This window comes from Mixophyes fleayi, chromosome 2 (genome assembly GCF_038048845.1).
Source record: "Mixophyes fleayi isolate aMixFle1 chromosome 2, aMixFle1.hap1, whole genome shotgun sequence".
Classification (NCBI taxonomy): Eukaryota; Metazoa; Chordata; class Amphibia; order Anura; family Limnodynastidae; genus Mixophyes; species Mixophyes fleayi.
The window spans coordinates 229735556-229762460 of NC_134403.1; the positions used below are offsets into that span (position 1 = coordinate 229735556).

General features: G+C 45.2%; 1 protein-coding gene across 2 annotated transcripts in view; it reads right to left on the reverse strand.

Annotated features, from left to right (window-relative positions):
- The window catches only part of SHISA4 (shisa family member 4), a 75876-nt gene that overhangs the window by 21611 nt on the left and 27360 nt on the right, over positions 1-26905 (reverse strand). For both annotated transcript variants that reach the window (XM_075195580.1, XM_075195581.1), the window contains 2 exons: positions 19634-19805; positions 19345-19478 (listed from right to left, as the gene is read on the reverse strand). In XM_075195580.1, the coding sequence (XP_075051681.1) occupies positions 19345-19478; positions 19634-19805 (306 nt within the window). The remainder of the gene's footprint in view (positions 1-19344; positions 19479-19633; positions 19806-26905) is intronic.

Consider the following 26905-nt stretch of genomic DNA (forward strand, 5'->3'; position numbering starts at 1 on the left):
CGACATCATCATTTTCTCCAGCGCACTTTAGAAACATTATGACCATGTGAGATAGGTATTGCAGAAGCTCCTGGAAAATTAGCTGTTTACCAGATGGAGAAGTGTTCATTCAGTCAGTCCAGAGTGAGCTACCTGGGCAGCATTATTTCAGCACAGGGCAGAGAAATGGAACCGAAGAAGCTTGAATCTATGCACTCAAAGTTGATGCATCAGAGGGTGGAGAAGGAGCTGTGCTCTCCCTTCGCCCTTGCTCGTTCTTTTCAAAGACATTCAACTACAATGGTGAAAAGTGGAATGTGATAGCAATCATCATGGACCTCACTAAGGAGGCACCTTCTGTAGGAGACCAGGTTCCCTTTCTCTATTCAGCTCATCAAGGCTGATGCACGCTCCCAGCAGTTCTGTGCCGAATGATCCATCATGAAATACAAAGGCATTACACCTCCAGGCTTGATTATGGGAGCAGCCATCTCTTTGGAGTTGCTTGACAGGATCCAGGTCAAAATGGCAGCAATCACCAAGGTGTTCAAGGAATCTTAAGGCAAAAGGTTCATTCCTCCTGGTGCAAGCTGGAGGTCTTGTAATGGGAACACAATTTACGATTGGCAAGTCATCCTAGCATAGGGATGTTTTATTGTCTGCATTTATTTTGTCTGCCTTCTATGTCCTTGTTTTATGTATGTCCTTCTTTTCTCTACTGTACAGCACTGCAGAGCACTGTGGCACCTTACAAATCTACGATAATAATAATCAATAATAGGGAAAACAATTGATTTGGTCCTCTGGAAATTCTGGAGGCCGAATGTAGAGAGGATTGCGCCTCCTTCATTCAATCCTGAATGAGGCTGTACAAACTTTCATTGGAGGTCAATATCAATCAAGGAGTCTAGTTCGTAGCTAAGTTTTGTAGGGTCTTCTGCAAGGGGATGAGAATTTCGCTCCATCCACAGTCATACAAATAGACAGATCTTTTTAACCTATAGCTCAAGTATTTTCTATCGTTGCTTTGTCTAGGATGCACAGAACGACTGGCCCAAACTGTTTGTGTGGGCTCACACAACAATCTGATGTAGGACTTCATACGGGTATTCCCCTTCTACTTTAACCATGGTTTCCACCTGGTCCCCTCTGGGGATGATAATGATGATTGCACTGAAGATGCCCTCATTCAAAATGGGGCCTAACTACATCAGGCAAAACCTAATTATTGGGATGTCAAATCCTGTAGTGTACAGGCTATGGCTACCACTTTCCTTCCGAATCCAGCTGGTGTTTCCAAAGAGAGGGCCACCAGCAATATAACATCCAGTCAACCACTGACTCCCACAGATCTGGGAGAGATGTGCCGGATCTGGTGCACTGGAAGGGCTTCAGTCCTCACCGCTTTTTTGTTTAAGTTGACACATGTTCACACACCTGCTCTGCTCACCAAATTCTTCAGGCTACACCCTGACCAATCTAGCAAACGGCATCTGCTCCTAAAAAGGAAGCGGGGAGGAGGGGAGGCCTTGTGACGATCTGCCATGAAACAAACTACAGATGACAGGTGGCAGTGCATCATCAACATGAACAACTGCACATTATTTTTGCAAAAAAGCAATAATCTGGGGACAGAGTTGCAACTACCCCAGCCCTTCTGGGCATTACAGAACCATTAAAGTCATCTTTACAAATCTGTATATTCTTTGGAAACACATCAGAGAGACAATCGCACACCACAAAAAGTGCAAACATACAATAAATGGATCTAGAGAATTCCAAACTTTTCCAAACTTTTTTTAAAATTGATCAAATTTACTATAAATCACATGAAAAAAGCCTTGAAATTCTTTATCCATTCATTTCAATTGTGCTTCCACCCCTTTACAATGAATGGGTTAATTAGAATGAAAGGGAGATGCTCAATCTATTCTTGAGTTCTCCAATGCTATTCATTTGGGCAGGTTATAGATTAATAAGACATTTGAAAACAGTTTGAATATTTGTCTGTAAAATAATGCCTTTCCATGGTATATATGAAAGATATCTTTCTAGCTCTTAAATACTTTCTTTTAGTTTTTATTTTTGATTATGTTAAACTGGTGTATGTTTTTTTTTTAGAAGTGTATTGTGCTGCTGTTACAAGCCGCGGCGATACTCACAGCCGCCGCGGCTCGCTTCGGGTGCCCTCTGACGTCCCGGCCGTCACCTTGACGACTGGGATGTCATTTCCGGACCCTACCAGGGCAACGGTCGGACGCCAGTTGCAGTAGCGCCGTGTCCCGGCGGCTGAGTACAGCCGGGCGCGTGCGCAGAAAATATACATAGCCTGTGGGCTAATTTAGTTTAATATATTTATCAAGCAGGGGCTGTGTGTGATTTCAGAGCTAGGCTCTGATTGGCTGACTCTGGTATTTAGGGCACTGAGGTCTGAAGCCTCACTGTCGGTTATAGCTTCCTGTTGCCAGTTTGCTGACCTGCTGTGTTCCCAGTTCTGTCCTGTGGATATTACGATCGGATTGCCTGTGTATGACCCCTTGCCTGGATTTGGACCCTGCCTTTGTTTCCTGTGATCCTGACCTTCCTGCCTGTATCTGGACCTTGCTAACGTGCCTGTGACCCTTGACCTCGGCTTGTGTATTGGATTCCCTGTCTGCTGCCGGCCCTCGACCCTTGCATGGACTTCACTCCGCTTTCCTGGGTTCTCCCTAGTCGGTGCGCACTTCACGACCCTCTGCTAGTCTGCGGCCAAGTCTGTCCCAACCACTAGGGGCTCCAGTGAACACCTGACTGGCAGAGCAGACTCCGGGTTGTGCTGTACCTGCTAGAGGAGTTCCTAACATTATAACTGGCCCAAAAACAGATGTTCGGGAGACGACGTTGGGATGGAAGAAGCAGAACCTAATCGTCTCCTTTCCAAGCCCTAGCGGGTCATGTTGAGACCCTTTACCAAATGATCCGGGGATTGTCCCAGTGGTTGTCCTCTCATGAGGTGGACTCCCGGACTACACTGCCCATTCCCGCTTCTGTTGATGAACCCAAGTTAAATTTGCCGGACCGGTTCTCCGCAAATAGAGCCCTGTTCCGGAATTTTAAAGAAAGCTGCAAACTCTATTGTCGGCTGAAACCTCGGTCTTCTGGGTCAGAACAGCAGAGAGTTGGAATTGTCATCTCCCTCCTGCAGGGTGGCCCCCAGTCCTGGGCTTTCACCCTACCACAGTCGAGTCCTATCATGCAATCATTGGAAGCTTTCTTCAACGCATTAGGTCTCCTCTACGATGATCCAGGTCGAGTTGCCTCTGCTGAGACTCATCTACGGGCCTTAAAGCAAGGCCGGCATCTGGCAGAAGAATACTGCGCTGAATTCCGCAGATGGTCACCTGACAGTGAATGGAATGACCCAGCATTACGCTGCCAGTATCGCCTAGGACTGTCGGAGGAGATAAAGGATTCACTTGTGCAGTTTCCTTCCCCCTCCTCATTGGAGAGTCTTATGCAACTCGCTATTAAAATTGACAGGAGAATCAAGGAGAGGAGGACAGAGAAAGAGGCATCTTCTTTTTCGTATGCATTTATTCCAGCTTCCACGGATGTTGAGAAGCCTACGCAGTTAGGGGCGTTTCACCTCCCTCCTGAGGAAAGAGACAAGAAACAGTCACAAGGCCTATGTCTTGATTGTGGTAATAAAGGCCACTTCTCCTGCTCTTGTCCATACAAACCTGAAAAAGGAGCATGCCTGGGAAAGGTCCACTTAAGCTTCCAAATTGTTTCCCAAAAGAATGCTGTCCTGATTCCCGCACAAGTCACTTTCGGTGCCAGTTCTGTGGCCCTGTCGGCCTTCATTGATAGTGTAGCTGCAGGCAACTTCCTTGACATTGGGTTTGCCTGTTCTGCTGGGATTCCTATTGAAAAAAGGTTCATTCTGCAGTTACAGTTTGTGGCCTAGATGGGAGTCCTTTGCCTGGAGGTAAAATTGGTTGGGAGACTCCATCACTACAACTGAACATAGGAGCTCTCCATTTCGAGGCCATAACCCTCTTCCTTATCGACTGTCCATCAGTCCCGCTGATCCTGGGCCATCCGTGGCTTTCACGTCATAACCCTGTCGTGGATTGGGCAAAAGGAGAAATTGTCCAGTGGAGCTCTTATTGTACACAGTCTTGCTCGACTCTGCCTCTGCGTGTGATCCAGTCTATTCCGGAGCAACTTCCCTCACAATATCATGAGTACTGGGATGTGTTCTCCAAAAAGGCTGCTGACATTTTACCACCTCATCGAGACTTTGACAGTGCTATTGAGCTTATTCCTGGTTCCAAATTGCCCAAGGGACGCTTGTACTCTCTCTCTGGTCCAGAGACCAAATCCATGCAGGAATATATTGACGAGAATATGGAGAAAGGCTTTATCAGGCCATCTAAATCTCCAGTGGGTGCTGGATGCTTTTTTGTTTCCAAAAAAGACGGAGGACTAAGGCCCTGTATTGACTACAGAGGATTAAATCTTATCACAGTCAAGAACACCTATTCCCTTCCTCTCATCTCCGTATTATTCGATCAGTTAAGAGGTGCTGCAGTTTTCACCAAAATTGATCTTCGTGGTGCATATAACCTCTTCCGTATCAGAGAGGGAGATGAATGGAAGACGGCATTCAATACGCATTCTGGCCACTACGAGTATCTGGTCATGCCGTTTGGTCTTAGCAACGCCCCTGCGGTGTTTCAAGATCTGATTAATGAAGTGTTACGGGAGTTCCTTGATTGTTTCGTGGTTGTCTATTTAGACGATATTCTCATCTATTCCAAGTCATTAACTATACATCGGGGTCACGTCAAACAGGTCCTACAGAAATTGCGAGAACACCACCTTTACGCCAAATTAGAAAAGTGCGAGTTTGAGGTGCAGAAAGTATCCTTCCTAGGTTACGTAATTTCTTCGGAAGGGTTCTCCATGGATCCAACCAAGGTCCAAGCTATCCTGGATTGGGTGCAACCAAATAATGTCAAAGCGGTGCAGCGGTTCCTGGGCTTTGCCAATTATTATAGAAGATTCATTCGTGGCTTTGCTGATATTGTAGCTCCTATTGTCACCCTGACTCGCAAAGGAATGGATCCAACTAACCCCAGGCAGTAACCGCATTTGAGACCTTAAAGAAAGCGTTTGTATCCGCTCAGGTCCTTAGACACCCAGATCCTGAAGCACCATTTTTTCTTGAAGTTGATGCCTCCGATGTCGGTGCTGGTGCCATCTTATCTCAAAAGGATTCCCATACTCGCCGCCTACACCCATGTGCCTACTTTTCCCGTCAGTTCTCCTCAGCAGAAGCCAACTATGATGTGGGTAACCGGGAACTATTGGCAATCAAATGGGCCTTTGAGGAGTGGCGCCATTGGCTAGAAGGCGCTACACATCTGATCTCTGTTATAACTGATCACAAGAATTTACAATACATACAGTCGGCCAAACGCCTGAACCCCAGACAGGCCCGTTGGTCGCCATTTTTCACCCGTTTTAACTTTGTGATCACCTACCGTCCAGGTTCTAAAAATGTCCGAGCAGATGCTCTGTCCAGAAGCTTCTTGGCACACCATGTTCCAGTTACTAGTCCTGAGCCTATCATTCCCTCTTCCATGATCCATGCTGGGCTAACCCAAGACCTGAGCAGCATGCTGCAAAGGTTTCAAAAATTAGCTCCTGACAATACTCCGTAGGGATGTTTATTCGTTCCAGTTCATTTAAGGAAGGCGGTGCTTGCAGAAGCACATGATAATAAGACTGCTAGACATCCTGGAATACAAAAGACTTTGGAGATCCTCTCCCGTACTGTCGGGTGGCCATCTTTGTCTGCTGTTGTCAAGAGTTATGTCCTCTCTTGTGAGGGTTGCGCCAGGAGTAAGGTCCCCAGGAGTCGTCCTGTAGGCCAGTTGCTTCCATTGCCCATTCCTGCAAAACCCTGGACACACTTGTCTATGGACTTTATAGTCGACCTGCCACTCTCTGCAGGACACAACACCATCTGGGTGGTAGTTGACCGCTTCAGCAAGATGTCACACTTCATACCGCTACCCAGGCTCCCTGGTGCTCGAGATATGGCCATTTTGTTCATCCAGCATATATTCCGGCTCCATGGACTTCCTACTGACATCGTTTCTGATCGTGGTTCCCAATTCGTAGCACAATTCTGGAAATCTTTTTGTACCCTTCTTGGGATCAAGATTAGCCTCTCGTCTGCATACCACCCTCAGTAAAATGGGCAAACTGATCTTAGAACAATTCTTACGATGTTACACTTCGGAATTTCATGATAACTGGTCCTCCTTGTTACCCTGGCCAGAATTTGCTTATAATAATTCATGTCACTCATCTACCAAAACCTCTCCATTTTACTGCAATTTTGGTTTTCACCCCAGATCTAATTCCTTGTACTCGCTCAAGTCCGCTGGTATTCCGGAGATTCGCTCCACCACCAGAGATCTCAAAGTCATCTGGAAAAAAGTGCAGTCATCATTGAGACAAGCCTCATTTTTTGCAAAAAAAAATTCGGACTGCCACCGTACCACCTGCTCCCTCAAAGTGGGCCAGAAAGTGTGGCTGTCTACACGCAATGTTAGGCTCAGACAGCCTTGCAAAAAACTGGGGCCTAAATTCATCCGTCCTTTCCTCATTATCAAGAAGATTAATTCAGTAGCCTTCAGATTGAAAATCCCTGGTTCCTTGAGGATCCCTAACACATTCCATTGCTCTCTGCTTAAGCCTGTGTTATATCTGAATCAGTTCCAGTCTTCGAGTTCTCCTGTACGGAACATGAACAAATACATCATTCATAAGATCCTCGATTCTAAGAGAGTGCAGGGGCAGGTGCACTTCCTAGTTCAATGGAAGAAACGAGGTTTGGAAGAGCAGTCTTGGGTTCCGCGAAGACAGCTCCATGCTACCAAACATCTGAGGGAGTTCTTCAAAAAATTTCCTAAGAAGCCTGGGTGTCGGGTTCCTTAACCCCTCCTCAAGGGGGAGGTACTGTTATGAGCCGCGGCGGTACTCACAGCCGCCGCGGCTCGCTTCGGGTGCCCTCTGAGGTCCCGGCCGTCACCTTGACGACCGGGACATCATTTCTGGAGCCTACCCGACCGTGACGCCAGTAGCAGTAGCGCCGCGTCCCGGTGGCTGGGGACAGCCGGGCGCGTGCGCAGAAAATATACATAGCCTGTGGGCTAATTTAGTTTAATATATTTATCAAGCAGGGGCTGTGTGTGATTTCAGAGCTAGGCTCTGATTGGCTGACTCTGGTATTTAGGGCAGTGAGGTCTGAAGCCTCACTGCCGGTTATAGCTTCCTGTTGCCAGTTTGCTGACCTGCTGTGTTCCCAGTTCTGTCCTGTGGATATTACGATCGGATTGCCTGTGTATGACCCCTTGCCTGGATTTGGACCCTGCCTGTGTTTCTTGTGACCCTGACCTTCCTGCCTGTATCTGGACCTTGCTACCATGCCTGTGACCCTTGACCTCGGCTTGTGTATTGGATTCCCTGTCTGCTACCGGCCCTCGGCCCTTGCCTGGACTTCACTCCGCTTTCCTGGGTTCTCCCTAGTCGGTGCGCACTTCACGACCCTCTGCTAGTCTGCGGCCAAGTCTGTCACCACCACTAGGGGCTCCAGTGAACACCTGACTGGCAGAGCAGACTCTGGGTTGTGCTGTACCGGCTAGAGGGGTTCCTAACAGCTGCAATAAGAGGAGGTGCGCGGTAAAAATTCTAGAACACTATATTATACACTGCGTAATATGTAGGAGCTATTGTCAGGAGGTTGGGATAGAAACAGTGTCAGGTGTTCTAATACATCTCAGCCTATTTCCACTGCTTACAATGGTTACCTTGACATCAGTGAATCTCCCTGACACTTAGGTGCTTAGCATCACTGATCAGCACTGTGAGGGCTGATTGACTTATTGGGATTGGTTCCAATTGATTTTATAAGGCTCTCAGCAGCACTCTTTCGCTGCCTATTATAGCGTTATAGTGTATTGGTTTTGTTGTCTGGTGGTTTTTTTACCTTGCCCGTTTATCGATTATCCTTGACTGCCACCTGCCCTGATCGTGGTATTCTGGACTGTACCTAACTATTCTAATTTATATGGGGAATAGGGGTTGCTATGGTTTAAGAACAGTCCTTCAGTTCTATAGGTTGATTAAATAACGGGTGGCTTACATTACAGCTATATAAATAACAGCTAATAAATAATCTATTTACATAGAATCAGTTTAAGTTACAAATCACATTAGTGGGCTCCTACCAACTTGCAGTAAGCAAGGTTATTTTACAAATGTACCCAAAAACTAGATTAGTTTGTTTGCGTCATGTGATAACATGACATTTGGGGGCGTGGCCTGGCAGCCATTGTGGACGACAGCAGCTAGTGTGAGCTCCGCTGGTTTCTTATCCGATTTGGACCGCAAAAAGCCCTCTCCTAACCCTCTTACCTGCAAGAAGGGACTTCTAAACCCCCTGGACTGCGGAGACTAGTTCAGAACCCAGGCTCGTCAGCGGTGACGTCACCGCCGGCTTTATCATCTGCGGCCGGAGCTCCTTCACAGCCACCAGACACACCGCAGTGCTTCTGGCCCCAGCCTGCTAAGCGGCGCGTCCACGGGAGGTCCCATCCTCCAAAAGGTATCTACACACAGGGCCACCATCAGGGGGGTACGGGGGGTACTCTTTTACCGGGCCCGGGCTCACCAGGGGGCCCGGCGGCACACACTTTACCAGGGAGCCTGCTGTCCTTTCCTTCAGTCCCCGACGTCTCCCCCACTGTCTTCAGCCTGTCTGTCACCATGACAACCAGGCAGCCGAATGCGATCGCAGGGGCGGAGCAATCATTCCCCTGCGATCATGTGATCTGCTTGTGGCAGCCAGGCAGCTGTCAATCGTGATCGAAGGGGAATCATTGCTCTGCCCCTGCGATCATGTGATTCTCCCTGTTGGTGAGTGATGGCACGGGCAGATTGGCCATAGGCCTTACCGGGAATTTTCCCGGTAGGCCGGTGGTCTACTGAGGTCGCCTGCTATCTTATATTTTCATTATTCGTTTTTGTTTTTTTATGCATGTTGTTTTTACTCCAACCACAAGGGGCAACCCCGACGGCCGACAGTGAAGCAGTCCCGAAAGTAAATCACCAGGCTGCTTTTCACTGAGGGTGGGCTGCAGGGTTAGCACAAACAGGAGGGAGAGAGATCCCATGTAGCTCAACATCCTGGAGCTCAGATAGGCTGCTCACAGCTCTTCTATTACCCAATGAAGAACGGACAACATCAGTGTGAGAGGTGAGTTGACTCACATATAGGACTACAGAGCAGTTTTTAGTGTTTGTAGTGTGTGTCACAATTTGAATTGGGGCACTACTGTGTGGCATAATATCTGGGGGCACTACTGTGTGGCATATTATCATCTGGGGGCACTACTGTGTGACATTTAATAATCTGGGGGCACTACTTGTTATAATATCATCTGGGGGCACTACTGTGTGGCATATTATCTGGGGGCACTACTGTGTGGCATATTATCTGGGGACACTACTGTGTGGAATATTATCTGGGGACACTACTGTGTGGCATATTATCTAGGGACACTGCTGTGTGGCATAATATTATCTGGGGACACTACTGTGTGGCATATCATCTGGGGGCAGTATTGTTTGGCATAATATGTTCCGGGGGTACTTGTTTGGTGTAATGTGATTGATTTGGGGGCACTATTGTTTATTGTTATATGAACTGAAGGGACTGGTATATTAACTGGAGGCACTATTAGGCACCCTCCCCCTAGACGTTGCTGTACACACCCTTCCGGCAGCAAGCTGCGGCACAGGGTATTCCTAGCTCGGTGTCCCTGGGTGCACACCCTAATGAAGTGTTTTGCGCACTCCTATGGGTAAGTGACCTGAACTGAACACTCAGAGAGTACTGAGCTAATATCAGATCATCATTGGCAAAATAATTTCCTTGTGGAGTAAATCTGTTTGCCAGCCTACTGCGTCATCTTTCTATGTCTTATAACATCCAAAATTGTATTTCATCCTCATTATTTGGTAGTATTTAAGGATTTTATTCATGTTATGAGACCATGTTACACGTTTATGATCTGATTCTACTGCAGAACAGTGGTGCTCTCACCTCTGACAGTGCTGCTGTCCTTGCAATATTCCAGCACTGGCATCTTTCTATTATTTCTCTACCTGGTTACTTTTAAGCAGGTACTGTAAGTAAATTCATTAGGTATTGAATGGATTATCCTGCAAATTTGGAAACTCACAGTTCCTTTCAGAGCATTTACTTATTATTTTAACTCTTTATCATCATCATTTATTTATTTATATAGTGCCAACATATTCCATAGCACTTTACAATTGGGGGCAAACACAGTAATAAACAAACTGGGTAAAACAGACAAAGAGGTGAGAAGGCCCTGCTTGCAAGTTTACAATATATGGAAGGCCCTGCTCACAAGCTTACAATATATGGAAGGCCCTGCTCGCAAGCTTACAATATATGGTTTAAATATTATGAACATATTGTAATCTGCACAGGGACTGATATGCATGAATAAAATGCTGGTGTTCCATACAGATGTACAATATAATTTACCAAACACATACTCGCACACGTGAGGAGGAATTTAGTCAGAATTCAATGCTTGATGGTATAGGAAGGGGAGAGGGACCTCCTAATGAATGACTTTCTTATAGATAGGAGGCTGGCATGGCCTGTCTGTGCGGTGTGTCAAATGTCTTTTTATTTACAAAATATAGTCACACTCCTCTTACATGAGTTTTCAGTTCTACATGAATAAATACTTGGGGTGTAGCACAATACTTTATAACCTTTCTTTGTGTCTGCTTACTGTGACTCCGCCTACCACTGCGTGTTCCGTTGGCCTCACCTATCACTGATAAGGTTATGGATAATCAAGTTAATCCCGCCTACTTTTGTGTTGGACCAGCCCACTGTTTGGTGGCCACTTCCAGAATTTTTTCCAGGGCCACTCTAAGTTCCCAATCCGCCCCTGAGTGATGGTGTGGTGCGACATAACGTCACACTGATGTTCCCGCCGCCGCTGTAAGAAAAAGGAGCAAGGAGCAGCAGCTGCAACATCTGGGTAAGTATATTTTAAAGATATTTTATTATCACATTTGTTTTTACTCTGAATTTTGTAGGAGATTAGGCTTCCAAGTATGATAATGGGTTAAGCTGTATTTCTTGAGGAATATGAGGGATAATAGTTATTTCCTCCGTTAATGTCATAAATTAAGTTTTTGTTGTTTTTTTTTTATTGGGGACATTCACCATGAGGGGTGGGGGCGTTCTGCCTGTTTCATTTGTACTGGGACCCACGATTTTTGATGGCAGCCCTGTCTACACAAACCTCCTCTGGAACATTGCCGTGCACTTCTCTGCGGTGGTCCCATTGCAGGGTCCCCGCGCTATACATTAACCCTGCAGTAATCAGTCATACAGGGGATCGCTACTACCCAACTGCACCTCTCCCCCCCCCCCAGCTATTTGGCTTTAGTGGCACTGACCGTCAGCTTCATATAGTGCCTACTATGTCTTCCCGCTCCTGATTTGGGCGCCATTTTGGTTGTACTAAAGACAGATTCTCTACAGGCAGCAGCCCAATCTACGCTTCAATATTTGTGCCTGCTCCCATTCAAGTCTGCTCTACCTAAAGACACGCGTAGACCTGGTATGTGGATATTGGACTGTCATTTACCGGTCACATTTTACTTTTTGCTTCTTCAGAGTAAAGTACTTCCATTAACTCTGACCTTAGGCGCTCACTTCAGAATTGTTTGATTGGCCTCTGGCGCCATCTTGTGGCCACACGCAACATTTTTCTGCCCTTTGTTATATTCAAGGGTGTATGTGTCCTATCCGTTTAAAACAGCTCCACAACAATTCCTAAGTAAGACCTGACAGAACCACAGTGTTCTATTGCTCATCTGCCTACAACAAACCCTCTTATTATGGAGTAACTAGACTCCACCCTTGAACCTTGGGGATCATACGCTAGCATCTCGCTTTGGGCATATTGTTCTACAGTTGTGTGGTGCCGCATCAGTGTTTCATCTGCTGCCTGAGTCATGTCTCACAAACCGAAAAAAGCCGTCCAACCGGCCATGTTTACCAGCAAAGACAGAAAACAAGCAAGTTCCTCCACACTTGAAATTCCCGTATATCACCAGTCTCGGACCACGAGGAGTCCCAAACCTCAAATGTAATTTGCTCCACGCTAGAGCTGTTCAAAATAATTCAAACCACCATACAAACCGAGATGAGGGCGGTCATACAGGACATTAAAGCTGAGGTACTAGCTCTTTGCAACTGCACAGATTCATTAGAACGCAAAGTGTAAGATATCTGCTCCTATCAAGAATCGGTTGACCAACAACTCACAGAATTGTGCCAATCTTTTTCAGATATGCAAGATCACAATAAAGATGTTGAAAATCGCACAAGACGCAATAGCGTCCGCCTTAAGAACATTCTAGAGCTCATTGACACTGATGCTCTGCCTAAATACCTGGGGGGCCTTCTTCGTCAATGCCTTTCTGAAACTCCTTCTTCCGACTTTCTACTGGACCGTGCTCATAGAGCTCTGCGTGCCAAACCTCCTGCGGACCAACCGCTCAGGAACGTGGTGATGAGATTCCATTACTACACTGTCAAAGAACAATTTATATCTGCGACACGCAACACTCCAGCTGTTTCTTACTCTGGTCACAACATCCAGATTTTTCCAGGACTTAGCACCTTCAACTTTAAGGAAACACCGCAATTTGATCACCATGGCATTCAATATCGCTGGGGCAAGTTACCCATAATGGATCTTCCCATAGGATTAAGACTCACGAAGAAGGTCCCTTAATGCTTGAGAAGTTGGGCATTCCGTTGGTGCCTCCAACCCTGCCCGCAAACAGCTCTCCCCTTCCGCGAAGAGCTCCTTCACCTATTTGGTCTACAGCCTAATTTGCTTTTGGGTCTCCTCGTCGGGCCTCTGCCTGCCATCAATAAATACTAGTTGTGTCCCGTCCCGCCCCCCCCTTTTTTTTTTTTTCTCTCTCTCTCTTTCTGCCTTCCATTACAGGTTCTCCAGACCCCCGTGTCAACGCTGATCATGAATCCATATAGTCATCTTCTCCAAACGAATGTTTTCATCCCAGAGGACACTGCTTAATGCACTCTCTTGAGAATATGTTTCTGTTAATATATGTTTGATTTTCCATGTCATGTTCAGATTATTGTAACATTTCCATTTAATGCCTCTACACAGTAGTGTATTCTGGGGACCACATATGCATATCAGCTGGGTCCTTCCCAATTTACATTATTTTGACAAGGTTATTCTCTTTAGCTTACCGTATTTTCTCCCTATCTCAGAGGCTATGTGGTTGCCCAGGGGTACGCTCCAAGCTTCATAATTCCTGTTAAGATCGCCTAGAGTTACTGTACATATATGGGGCTACTTTGGTGTCTTCCACTGGGTGTTACATTTCTGTGTCTAGGTTTTAGTACCTTATAATTGCCTATAGTTACATACGCTTCTTTATATGTTGTGCTACTTCCCCCCTTAGCCATCTCTGATTTAAAGCACACTATTAGTGCGGTGTCCTCCTAATTTTTGGGCTTTCATCGTTATAGACCCTAGGCCGTTAAAAGTTTTGATCAACCCGTTTTCCCCTACCCTGACGGGTGTCCCCCTCTATTTGTTTCTAGCTTATAATCTATTTAGCTGCATTGCCCACACCATTAGATGGGGTGTTTTCATGCTATTGTTCGCATCCTAGAGAACACTGCTAAATAGTACACTCTTGTGATGCTGTTTATATTAATATATGTTTGAGTTTCCATGTCAGACTATTGTAACATTTCCACTTAATGGCTCTTCGCAGTAGTGTATTCTGGGGATGTGTATTATATACTTAATGGCTGTAGTGTAGTAATGTATTCTGGGGATTATATATGCATATCGGTTGGGTCCTCCCCAATTTACACTGTTTTGACAAGGTTATGCTCTATAGGTTTTTGTTGCCCAAGAATTGCCAATAGTCACATACACTACTCTAGATGCTGTATTAGCTTTCCTCTTAGACTTTGCTGATTTAAAACACACTATTACTGCTGTGTTCACCCTGTTCTCATGTTTTCATCCATATAGACCCTTGACCTTTAAAACATACACACACTCCCCTTTCTCCCAGCCTGACGGGAGACCCCCCCCACTTGTACATAGTCTTTATGCTACTTTGTTACATTGCCCACTTTTCTAGATGCTTTTTCATATTATTTCGGATATGTTTTCATATCCGTTCAAACGATATGCCATTGTCCAGATGGAATCTCTAGGTTATGGTCGGTTCCTCCCCCTGGACATGACATTATTCTCTTAACTCCCTTTCGGTTTACGATTCCTTTCCAAAAGGTTCATTGCACAGTCCCCCTTCCTTACTTAAAACCTTTGTTAGTTCGCTTTTGTCCCTGAATGTCACTTTTCTGCCAGTCACGACCCCCGCTGACACACAGGATGTGTCATTCATCTTGTTCTAAGCCGGAGCCTGGGTTCCCCAACTCCGGTGCCTTCCCTCCCCTTCCACCCCTCTCATACTAACACTTATTCTTTTCCTCCTTTTCCTAGTCTACAGACTCGTCTCACTTAGCTTTCCTTTTCCACACCCGCCATGACTATCAAGATAATCTCTCTAAACGTTAACGGGCTGAATGCCCCCCAGAAACGCACCATGGCGCTTCAAGAGTTAAAACGCCTTAACGCTCACATAGTTCTCCTGCAGGAAACGCATTTCACACACTCGCATCCAAGTCTCACAAATAGTACCTTTCCACATGCTTTATATTCTACTTCTTCACGCAAAACTTGTGGCACTGCTATCCTAGTCCACCAGTCAGTTCCGTTAACTGTACATTCCACAATAGCAGATGACCAAGGCAGATATATGATACTGATCGTCTCTATCTCTTAGACGCCTATAACCATAGCAGCTCTTTATGCTCCTAATGTGGGACAGGGATCCTTCTTTTCAGACTTTTTTGCTAAACTCTCTCAGCTAAGGGGCAAGTTATTTTGGGTGGTGACTTTAATACTATGTTGGATGCCAAACTAGATCGCTCGCCACCGTCTCCTTCCTCTATGCAGTCCTCTAGAGACTCTCGCCATCTTTGCTCCCTAATTAAGCTACACGATCTCTATGATTATTGGCGGGTCCTGAACTCTACTGCTCACGCATACACACACTTTTCCGTCCCTCATAACGTCCATACCCGCATAGACATGATCTTCACGGATAAATTCACCACTCCTTCCCTCCGTTCTTCAGATATAATTCCAGTCACCTGGTCTGATCATGCGGCAGTTTCTCTTAATGTTGATAACCTCCCCTCAGTCCGCCCCCATCGGTCCTGGCGCATGCACGACAGCCTTCTCTCCAAACCGGAAAACTTACAAAAAGTGTCGCAGGCAATTGAGGAGTTCAGATCCTCAACTCCTCCCCAGATATCTTGCATTCGGTCCTATAGGAGGCACATAAAGCCACTATCCAGAGTCTCTTAATTAGCATGTCCTCAGCCCAGAAAAAAACCCCAAATAGCACGCATCCAGGATCTAGAATCCTGAGCTTGTTTCTCTCACCAAGAAGCATCAACGTTATCCAAAACGCAAAACTTATCTCATAATCTTGGCTGTAAAAGCTCACTTACAACAACTCTTGCCCAATAAAGCGGCCAACACGCTAGATTCTACAAGAAAGGAAACAAAGCGGATGCTCTCTTGGCCCATAGTTTATGTGCCAAACGGACCCGCAACAGAATTATTCATATTCAGGATGCCTCTGCCAGTAAGCTGTTTAACCCACAAAAGATAGCTATCCATTTCCAGGAATTTTACTCCAAATTGTATGATTTACATTCCGATACCACCCCCCCCAAAGATCTTAGACTTCGAATTAAAACATTTTTGAATACATGCTGTCTCCCCGCGCTTAGCGAGTCGCAATCATCTTCAATCAGTCAGGAAATACCCTCTGACGAATTGAAATGTACAATTAAATCCCTGAGAAATGCGTCCGCCCCGGGCCCGGATGGTCTCACAGCCATACATTACAAAAAACTGCTCCCTTCCTCTCACCCATGCTTCTAGACCTCTTTAATTCGATTCTCCTGGGCTGAATGTTTGACAGCGCCACCACTAGAGCCAATATAGTGGTCATCCCGAAGGAAGGAAAGGATCCTAGTCTTTGTACAAGCTATCGTGCAATTTCACTATTAAATATAGAGTTAAAACTTTTCGCAAAAATTTTAGCAAATTGTTTGGCCAGTGTGATCACCTCCTTGGTCCACCCTGACAACCAGCTGATAATACTCGAAAAATCATCAGTCTGATCCATGCTACCAATAAGCTTAAAGCCCCGGCTCTGGTGCTCGCGCTCGAAGCTGAAAAAGCTTTTGACCGGGTTTCATGGCCCTTTATGCGCGAAGTTCTCAAAGTAGCGAACATTCAAGGCCACTTCCTTAATGGAATTGAATCCCTATATTTTAACCCCTCAGCAACTGTCCTGGCTAATGGATGTGCTTCAGCGGCTTTCCCAATTCAGAATGGCACCAGACAGGGATGCCCCCTCTCTCCCCTTCTCTTTGCCCTTATGATGGAACCTCTTACCTCCAGAATCCGCCTCAACCCTAATATTTCCAGTATATCCACAAGTTCAAGATCGTCTAAACTAGCCCTTTATGCAGACTACATGCTTCTCACCCTTACAAACCCTCATGTCTCTGTTCCATCTGTTTTAGCTAAAATTAATGAATATGGTCTGCTCTCGAACTTTAAAATCAACTCTGATAAAACTAAAGCCCTTGCCCTCAATCTCCCTTCTAATATTAAAATCCACTTACAAAACACCTTCAAATTTCATTGGCAGCCACATCACATTAAATACTTAGGAGTTAATCTTACCAAAACCTATGATCGTCTCTTTACTGCCAACTTTCCCCCACTAATAGCCGCCCTAAAGCGAGACCTCCGATCCTGGTCCCCGAAGTATATTTCGTGGATTGGTAGAGTGGCCTCAGTTAAGATGAATATTCTGCCAAGGATTCTTTATCTTTTCCAGACCCTACCTGTACGTGTCCCTTCACTTTATCTTAAAGATTTACAGTCAAGCATCTCACAATTTGCGTGGTCTGGCCGACGTCCAAGATTTCGCCTCAAAGTTCTCTTCCGTCATGCTTGCAATGGTGGTCTGGGGCTTCCTTGCCTCCATAAATACTAATTGGCGTCTCACCTCACCCAAGCGGTTCTTTCTCACTCTCGCCCTCAGACCAGGCTTTGGGTTGACTCAGAAGCGGACCTCCCTCCTTCAGATGCTATCTTCCAGTATCTTATTTTAGCTAGACCCGTAAGACCTTCCCCCTCTTCACACTCTCACCCCAACAGTTCGCTTCTCCTTAGAAATATGGAAATATTGCACCCGCACTTTTAAACTTTTGGCTAATCCTAAGCGAATGTCTCCACTTTAGCATAACCCCTCTTTTCCTCCGGGCATTAATCTTTTTCTAATGGACAAAAAACAGAATATTTTGTTTCTATCCGATATAGTTCCAATGGGATTTTCCCGACCTTTGCTGAACTCCGCAAGCGCTTTCATCTTTCGGCCTCTGTGGTATATCAATACTTACAAATTTGACACCTTTTCACCACCTTAATAGACCCCCGTGTTCCTCACAATCCCTTCCCCCTAGAAACCTTTTGTGAAAATAAAACGTCATCTAAAGGCTTAATATCCACTTTCTATTCTCTATTAATGAATCATAATTTGCCAGTCAAAGAGCCTCATGAGCTCCACTGGGAGGATGAGATGGCTGAGACTTTGGATCCTGAGGAATGGACGGAGATTCGCAAGGCAGTTGCCAAATACTCAATCTGTACTCAGATAAAAGAAAATTCTTACAAACTCTTATTCCGTTGGTATTTAATCCCATCCAAACTGAAAACAATCTGACAACCTCTGACCTCTGCTGGCGTAACTGTTGCCATTGAGGATCCCTGTCCCATATCTGGTGGAACTATCCAAAAATCATTCCTTTCTGGAAAGAGGTTGCTGACCTCAGCTATAAAATAACTAATCTAAAGTCCGCATTCCACTTATCTTACTTTCTTCTTCCTCGACTTCCGCCTGACACTCACAAAATAATTTGGAAACTCCTGGGCCACATCCTGAACGCAGCCAGATGCTTAATAGCCAGGAAACAACAAGAGAGCCCCTCTATTTCTGAACTAATTCAGAGTGTTTGGCATATATATATATATATATATATATATATATATATATATATATATATATATATAACCTAGAGCACGACTAGTGTAGTTAATTATTGCCCTAATAATTTTTTCTCCACATGGCACAGTTGGTTTGATTACTTCACCGCTTCACACTCTGTGGGGCATATTCAATTACGATTCGCAGCCGCACGGGTCCCGGTACTGCAACATAGTGGATTTCTGTGCGGGTGCGCACAGAAATCCGCGATATTGCGTTACCATAATGACGCTTTATATGCGCAGCCGCGAATCATAATTGAATATGCCGTGTCCTAATAAATGAAAATATAGAGACTTTAGTCATCTTTTGATCTGATTTCATTCCGAACTGTTCTCCCTCCCTTTTTCTCTGTTTTTCCCTCTACTAACATTCCCTCCTTAACCCCCCCCCCCACCCACCACCACCACCACCACCACCACCACCACCACCCTTCTCCTCTCTGTTTTCATCTTCTGATCTTTCCTCTCCCTCAGCCTCTTCCAGCCTTCCCTTTATGGTACTTCTGATATCTCATAACAATTATACTTTTAATTCACTTTCGCTCATATGTTATTGCTCACGGTGACCATCCCCTCTGAATTGGTTTCCGGTTTCCATACCATATGTGAATTACATACTCTCAATGTTCTCACTGTTACGAATTGTATTATTGCAACATATGTTGTACTGTTTTATTTAAAAAAAAAACAAAAAAAAAAACCAACATGACTTTTTTCACCAATACAAATTGTGCTGCTTATATAGTTTCTTGTATTTTAATTATTTAGGTTTCTAGGGAACACCTCTTTTAGGATTAAATTTTGTTTTAGAATATAAAATGTAGCAATGTTGTATATGGTAATTGTATAAAAAGGTTATTTACTATAGTTTTTAATTTTATAATTTAAAAAATATGTGTATTTTGAATACTGATTTTGATAACTAAACTTGAGATGCCAGGAATGGTGGGGGTTAGACGAATATATTCAGTGTGGCTGGTAGGCTCACCTCTGTATGGTGTTCCTCGCTGGTGACGCCGCTGGTACAAATAGCAGCAAGAGCACATGAAGCAGCAAATCAGTGTAATAATCACCACAAAAAAAAGGAGGACAGCAAAGCCGATTCCAGCAATAGTCTTTGGGCTGTAGCAGAAAAAACTGGTTAGTTTAAAAGTACAGTAATGAAGATATACAAATGAAAAGGAAAATTATTCAGATAACAGATTGTTGAACACAGATAAGGTAATGAATATAAAATATTAAACATCTGCATAAGAGAAAGGGATGGGGAAGGACACCTTAAAGAAAGACAGCTCTTTTGCATTCTCTCAGTGATCATTCTAGCAGGTTCCATACAGCAATATCTCTGGTGACAATCGCCACAGCAAAAGGAACCAAAATGACAATCATGTGCTGGATGCCAACCACCATTGCGATCCTGATACCAGAGGCAATCTTCATCCCCGGATACTAAAGAAGAAAAACAAACAAAAACAATACTGAAATGCTGACCATATTTTTGAAGTTCTGTGATTCATGCTGACTGTATGTGCTGTTATTTCTCAATTGATATTGCAAAATAGATGCAATATCATACCACGTGGTCCCAAAACATTTGTGAGCGTAGATAATGATAGTATAGAAATTAATAGGCTCATTATCAGGCATGACAGAAAATGAGTTTGAAATATGACTATAGGCCTGTGTGTGGCTAGTGACCTAGCTGTTAGAGATGAGCGGCCAGATCTCATCAGATTTTGACAGCACTGGCAGGCCAAAGCAAAACAAATTAAGTCTAAGGGGTAAATTTATCAAGCTGCAGGTTTGAAAATGTGGAGGTGTTGCCTATACCAACCAATCAGATTCCAGTCGTCATTTTGTAGAATGCAGAAAATAACTAGAATCTGATTGGTTGCTATAGCCAACATCTCCACTTTTTCAAACCCACTGCTTGATAAATTTACCCCCAAGGTGTTAATTTTCTCTCAGCCATGATTTAACTTCCCATTCAGCTGAGCAGACATGAAAAGGAAACACATGAGGCTATATAATGAGACTTTATATTATTTGGAAATTAGGGCTGCCCTGGAATTCTTGTAGGACAGAAAAGTCAACATAATGTATTTCCTCTTTAGGCTCCCTGGCAGTCCTGACCAATGGAACATGCGCAAGCAGTAAAAATATAGGGTGGGCCAATTAATTGGACACCATTTTGAATGCACAAAATAAATATTTATTGATCTCGAGTCTCAAGGATCCTCCTTCTAAACTGAGTTTTAATTACCGATGTTTCACATCAAGCATATAATGTTTCGGTAAATGGAAGATGAAGTTTAACATAGATAAATGTAAGGCTATGCACTTAGGGATCAAAAACAAGCACACAATCTATAAATTAAGTTGGGAAAATTTAGGGGAATGTATCAAAAAGGTTTTGGGGTGCTCATAGACAGTAGACTTAGCTATAGCGCTCAATCTCAAGCAGCAGCTGCAAGGGCCAATAAAGTATTGACATGCATAAAAAGGGCAACAAAAGATATGATAACCACCGTCCATGAATATTTAACATCCCTAAATCTATTCATCAACATAAATTCTGTTGCTTAGAATATACCATCAATGTTGTTATCTGAGAGGTGTACTTTATTACCCAAGATAGATTCACAAACTATGAGACAACAGCCCTAACAAAGTTGTTTATGCAGAACGCGTGTTGGCATTCGCCCTGTTGGCCCTATTTTCCTTTTTATTTGTTGTAGGGACACTTATATTAGAGCCTTCCTCCCCCTTTGAGGTCTGGCACCTTCAGCCGCACCTCCTTCTTTAGGCATAGATTCTTCTCATAGGAAACTGCTTCTATACTTATTCAGTTTTGGATAATAATATATATATTCCTACTTGATTTAGCAGATATATACACCAGCTGATTCTATTTGCCAATAAATATTTATTAAACAAGCCACTCCTGATCTTTCAGAGTCTTAAGAGCCAAACCTTTGTTCAGGCCTTCCTAGCTTGTAACAAAACTTCAAATGCTTGATTACAAGCTACTGAGCATCGCCTGCTCAATTTCCACCCAATCAATGACAGTTTATCAAGTCCGGGTGCAAAGGTGGTCCGTGGTACAGGAGATCCAACCATAATGGTTGAGGTCACCGTGGTTTTATAAGCATTTCCCAGGCTATGGAACACCATGTCTGCCAAGACCAGAAGGGGGAAAATTACTATTACCTCTACTTGCAAAGAGAAATGAAGTGATATGTGAATAAGGCACTGACATGTGAATTTTTTTATGAGATATCACACTAAAAACGGAGAATCAGCAATTTTACATAACTTTGACCCCCTATATATCAGAAACTATGAGCCCTAGAGAAGATAAATCTTACATGGGTTAGTAGATACAGCGGGTGAAATAAGTTTTTCTCAGTAAATATATATTTAATGTGGCTATTGTAATTAAATTTACACCAAATGTCAGCAACAACCCTTGCAATCCACACATGCAAAGAAATCAAACCATAAATTAAGTTTTGTTTAATAATGTGAAATGACACAGGGAAAAGGTAATGAACAAGCTTCCTGAAATTTATTTAATACTTTGTACAAAAACCTTTGTTGGAAATGACAGCTTCAAGACGCCTACTGTATGGAGAAACAAGTCGCATGTATTGCTCAGGTGTGATTTTGCCCCATTCTTAAACGCAAATAGGACCTCATTTAGAGTCGGACGCAAAGTCCGTTTTAGGCGCATCCAACAAAAAAAACACTACCACGCATGTGCAGACAGCACCAAATCTGCCTGCATCTTGGACACAATTAATACTTGCGACAGCTTGCGACTCACTACAAGAGAATGGGAGGAACATGGAATTGTGAAGGCATGACCATGTAAATATATCTTAATCGCAGTGAGGCACAGACACAACACACATCAAAACAGGGCTAAAGCTGTGCGGCAGGAATTAGGTGGCGTAAGCGTCAGCTAGCTGCAGGAAGTGCTCGCAGCTCGATAGGGTATTAAGAGCGGGAAGCAACTGGGGTTGCATGCCACTCGTAATACCCTACAAAGCTGTGATACACTCCCACTTCTACACTTCTTAAACAGACTTTGCGTCCAACTCTAAATGAGGTCCATAGTGTTCAAATCCTGAAGATTCCATGGGCTTCTTCTATGAAATCTGATCTTTAGTTCTTTCAATAGATTTTCAATTGGATTCAAGTCAGGTGATTGGCTTGGCCATTCAAGCAGCTTTATTTTCTTTCTCTGAAACAAATTGAAAGTGTCCTTGTAGCTGGATCACTTATAAATAACTTATGGTATAAATTTATTGAAAGGAAATAGCGCAGGGCGCTTTTTTATATAATTGCAAATGTACTTGTTTTTTATATTGTGTGTATTTTGGTACAGGAAATGTCTTGTTTGGGGTTTTATAACTTTGCTAGAGGAAATCTCCAATTAGGCATATATGGGGAAGGAGTCTGTTCTGCTGATAGCAGGAAATGCTAAGTAAGTCTATTCAATTTGAGTGACCTGTATTCTGGTTAAAGTGAAAGGAAATCTCTGATCAATGTGATTTAGGATATGACAGATTACTGCAAATTTTGTTAAGCATAAAATGCACTTAAATCCATGTTTGGGAAACATATTGCATCCTGATACTAAAAATAACTCAGACTTCAGGGGGCTGGCTTACCCCATGCGAGTCTGTGTCCAAAACTGTATAAAACACAATAGGTTTACACTGAAATGTATCATTATTGTTACATCTGACCTCTTGATCACAGGGTACTTTCAACCAGTGTGAGCTGTCCTTGTTAGGACTACTGGAGCTAAATAAACATCACTTGCTTCAAAGACCTGCTTGACAACAACTTCCATGCTGAAATTCCTATGACCTACAGATTAGACCCAACTCTAATCCGTTCCCAGCTGTACCGAAGTTTGGACCCAGCATTCCGGTACTACTGCTCTGCCCGCTACCCAGCAGCTCTGGCCAGTGTGATCGGCCAGAGGGCGGTGTCGGGGCTGCTCCTCTTCGTTAGTGGGGGGAGCAGGGTAGCAAAAAAAAAAAAAGAGAATTACTCACCTGTTCGCGGCGCCGGCGTCCTTCCTCTCTGCTCTGTTAACACTGAATGACAGGCGTGACGTCATCAAGTCACGCCTGTCATTCAGTGATGAGCAGCGCAGAGAGGAAGCAAGAACAGAGAAGACAGAAGAGAAGAAAAGAAAGAAACTAATAGAAAGGTAAGTAAAAATAGGGAAAAAAGCAGAAAGGCACACTATGAAGAAAAAGGAAAGAAGAGAGGCACAGTAAGGAAAAAGGGGAGGAGAGAGGCACAGTAAGGGAAAGGGGAGGAGAGAGGCACAGTAAGGGAAAAAGAGGAGGAGAGAGGCACAGTAAGGAAAATGGGAAGGAGAGGCACAGTAAGGGAAATGGGAAAGAGAGGCACAGTAAGGGAAATGGGAAAGAGAGGCACAGTAAGGAAAATGGGAAAGAGAGGCACAGTAAGGAAAATGGGAAAGAGAGGCACAGTAAGGGAAAAGGGGAGGAGAGAGGCGCAGTAAGGGAAAAGGGGAGGAGAGAGGCGCAGAAAGGGAAAAGGGGAGGAGAGAGGCGCAGAAAGGGAAGAGGGGAAGAGAGAGGTGCAGAAAGGGAAGAGGGGAAGAGAGAGGCGCAGTAAGGGAAGAGGGAAGGAGAGAGGCGCAGTAAGGAAAATGGGAAGGAGAGAGGCGCAGTAAGGAAAATGGGAAGGAGAGAGGCGCAGTAAGGAAAATGGGAAGGAGAGAGGCGCAGTAAGGGAAAAGGGGAGGAGAGAGGCGCAGTAAGGGAAAAGGGGAGGAGAGAGGCGCAGTAAGGAAAATGGGAAGGAGAGAGGCGCAGTAAGGAAAATGGGAAGGAGAGAGGCGCAGTAAGGGAAAAGGGAAGGAGAGAGGCGCAGTAAGGGAAAAGGGGAGGAGAGAGGCGCAGTAAGGGAAAAGGGGAGGAGAGAGGCGCAGTAAGGGAAAGGGGGAGGAGAGAGGCGCAGAAAGGGAAGAGGGGAGGAGAGAGGCGCAGAAAGGGAAGAGGGGAGGAGAGAGGCGCAGTAAGGGTAAAAGGGGAGGAGAGAGGCGCAGAAAGGGAAAAGGGGAGGAGAGAGGCGCAGAAAGGGAAGAGGGGAGGAGAGAGGCGCAGTAAGGGAAAAGGGAAGGAGAGGCGCAGTAAGGAAAATGGGAAGGAGAGAGGCGCAGTAAGGGAAAAGGGGAGGAGAGAGGCGCAGTAAGGAAAATGGTAAAGAGAAAGGCGCAGTAAGGAAAATGGTAAAGAGAAAGGCGCAGTAAGGAAAATGGGAAAGAGAGAGGGGCAGTAAGGAAAATGGGAAGGAGAGAGGCGCAGTAAGGGAAAAGGGGAGGAGAGAGGCGCAGTAAGGAAAATGGGAAGGAGAGAGGCGCAGTAAGGAAAATGGGAAAGAGAGAGGCGCAGTAAGGAAAATGGGAAAGAGAGAGGCGCAGTAAGGAAAATGGGAAAGAGAGATGCACAGTAAGGAAAATGGGAAGGAGAGAGGCACAGTAAGGGAAAATGGGAAGGAGAGAGGCACAGTAAGGGAAAATGGGAAGGAGAGAGGCACAGTAAGGGAAAATGGGAAGGAGAGAGGCACAGTAAGGGAAAATGGGAAGGAGAGGCACAGTAAGGGAAAAGGGGAGGAGAGAGGCACAGAAAGGGAAAAGGGGAGGAGAGAGGCACAGTAAGGGAAAAGGGGAGGAGAGAGGCACAGTAAGGGAAAAGGGAAGGAGAAAGGCACAGTAAGGGAAAAGGGAAGGAGAAAGGCGCAGTAAGGGAAAAGGGGGGAGAGAGGCACAGTAAGGGAAAAGGGGGGAGAGAGGCACAGTAAGGAAAATGGGAAGGAGAGAGGCACAGTAAGGAAAATGGGAAGGAGAGAGGCACAGTAAGGAAAATGGGAAGGAAGAGGCACAGTAAGGAAAATGGGAAGGAGAGAGGCACAGAAAGGGAAAATGGAAGGAGGGAGGCACAGTAAGGAAAATGGGAAGGAGAGAGGCACAGTAAGGAAAATGGGAAGGAGAGAGGCACAGTAAGGAAAATGGGAAGGAGAGAGGCACAGTAAGGAAAATGGGAAGGAGAGAGGCACAGTAAGGAAAATGGGAAGGAGAGAGGCACAGTAAGGAAAATGGGAAGGAGAGAGGCACAGTAAGGAAAATGGGAAGGAGAGAGGCACAGTAAGGAAAATGGGAAAGAGAGGCACAGTAAGGGAAATGGGAAAGAGAGGCACAGTAAGGAAAATGGGAAAGAGAGGCACAGTAAGGGAAAAGGGGAAAGAGAGGCGCAGTAAGGGAAAAGGGGAGGAGAGAGGCGCAGTAAGGGAAAAGGGGAGGAGAGAGGCGCAGTAAGGGAAAAGGGGAGGAGAGAGGCGCAGAAAGGGAAGAGGGGAGGAGAGAGGCGCAGAAAGGGAAGAGGGGAAGAGAGAGGCGCAGAAAGGGAAGAGGGGAAGAGAGAGGCGCAGTAAGGGAAGAGGGAAGGAGAGAGGCGCAGTAAGGGAAAAGGGGAGGAGAGAGGCGCAGTAAGGGAAAAGGGGAGGAGAGAGGCGCAGTAAGGGAAAAGGGGAGGAGAGAGGCACAGTAAGGAAAATGGGAAGGAGAGAGGCACAGTAAGGAAAATGGGAAGGAGAGAGGCACAGTAAGGGAAAAGGGAAGGAGAGAGGCACAGTAAGGGAAAAGGGAAGGAGAGAGGCACAGTAAAGGAAAAGGGGAGGAGAGAGGCACAGTAAGGGAAAAGGGGGGGAGAGAGGCACAGTAAGGGAAAAGGGGAGGAGAGAGGCGCAGAAAGGGAAGAGGGGAGGAGAGAGGCGCAGTAAGGGGAAAGGGGAGGAGAGAGGCACAGTAAGGGAAAAGGGGAGGAGAGAGGCACAGAAAGGGAAAAGGGGAGGAGAGAGGCACAGAAAGGGAAAAGGGGAGGAGAGAGGCACAGAAAGGGAAAAGGGGAGGAGAGAGGCACAGAAAGGGAAAAGGGGAGGAGAGAGGCACAGTAAGGAAAATGGGAAAGAGGCACAGTAAGGAAAATGGGAAGGAGAGATGCACAGTAAGGAAAATGGGAAGGAGAGATGCACAGTAAGGAAAATGGGAAGGAGAGAGGCACAGTAAGGAAAAAGGGGAGGAGAGAGGCACAGTAAGGAAAAAGGGGAGGAGAGAGGCACAGTAAGGAAAAAGGGGAGGAGAGAGGCACAGTAAGGAAAAAGGGGAGGAGAGAGGCACAGTAAGGAAAAAGGGGAGGAGAGGGGCACAGTAAGGGAAAAGGGGAGGAGAGAGGCACAGTAAGGGAAAAGGGGAGGAGAGAGGCACAGTAAGGGAAAAGGGGAGGAGAGAGGCACAGAAAGGGAAAAGGGGAGGAGAGAGGCACAGTAAGGGAAAAGGGGAGGAGAGAGGCACAGAAAGGGAAAAGGGGAGGAGAGAGGCACAGTAAGGAAAATAGAGAGGCACAGTAAGGAAAATGGGAAGGAGAGAGGCACAGTAAGGAAAATGGGAAAGAGAGGCACAGTAAGGAAAATGGAAAAGAGAGGCACAGTAAGGAAAAAGG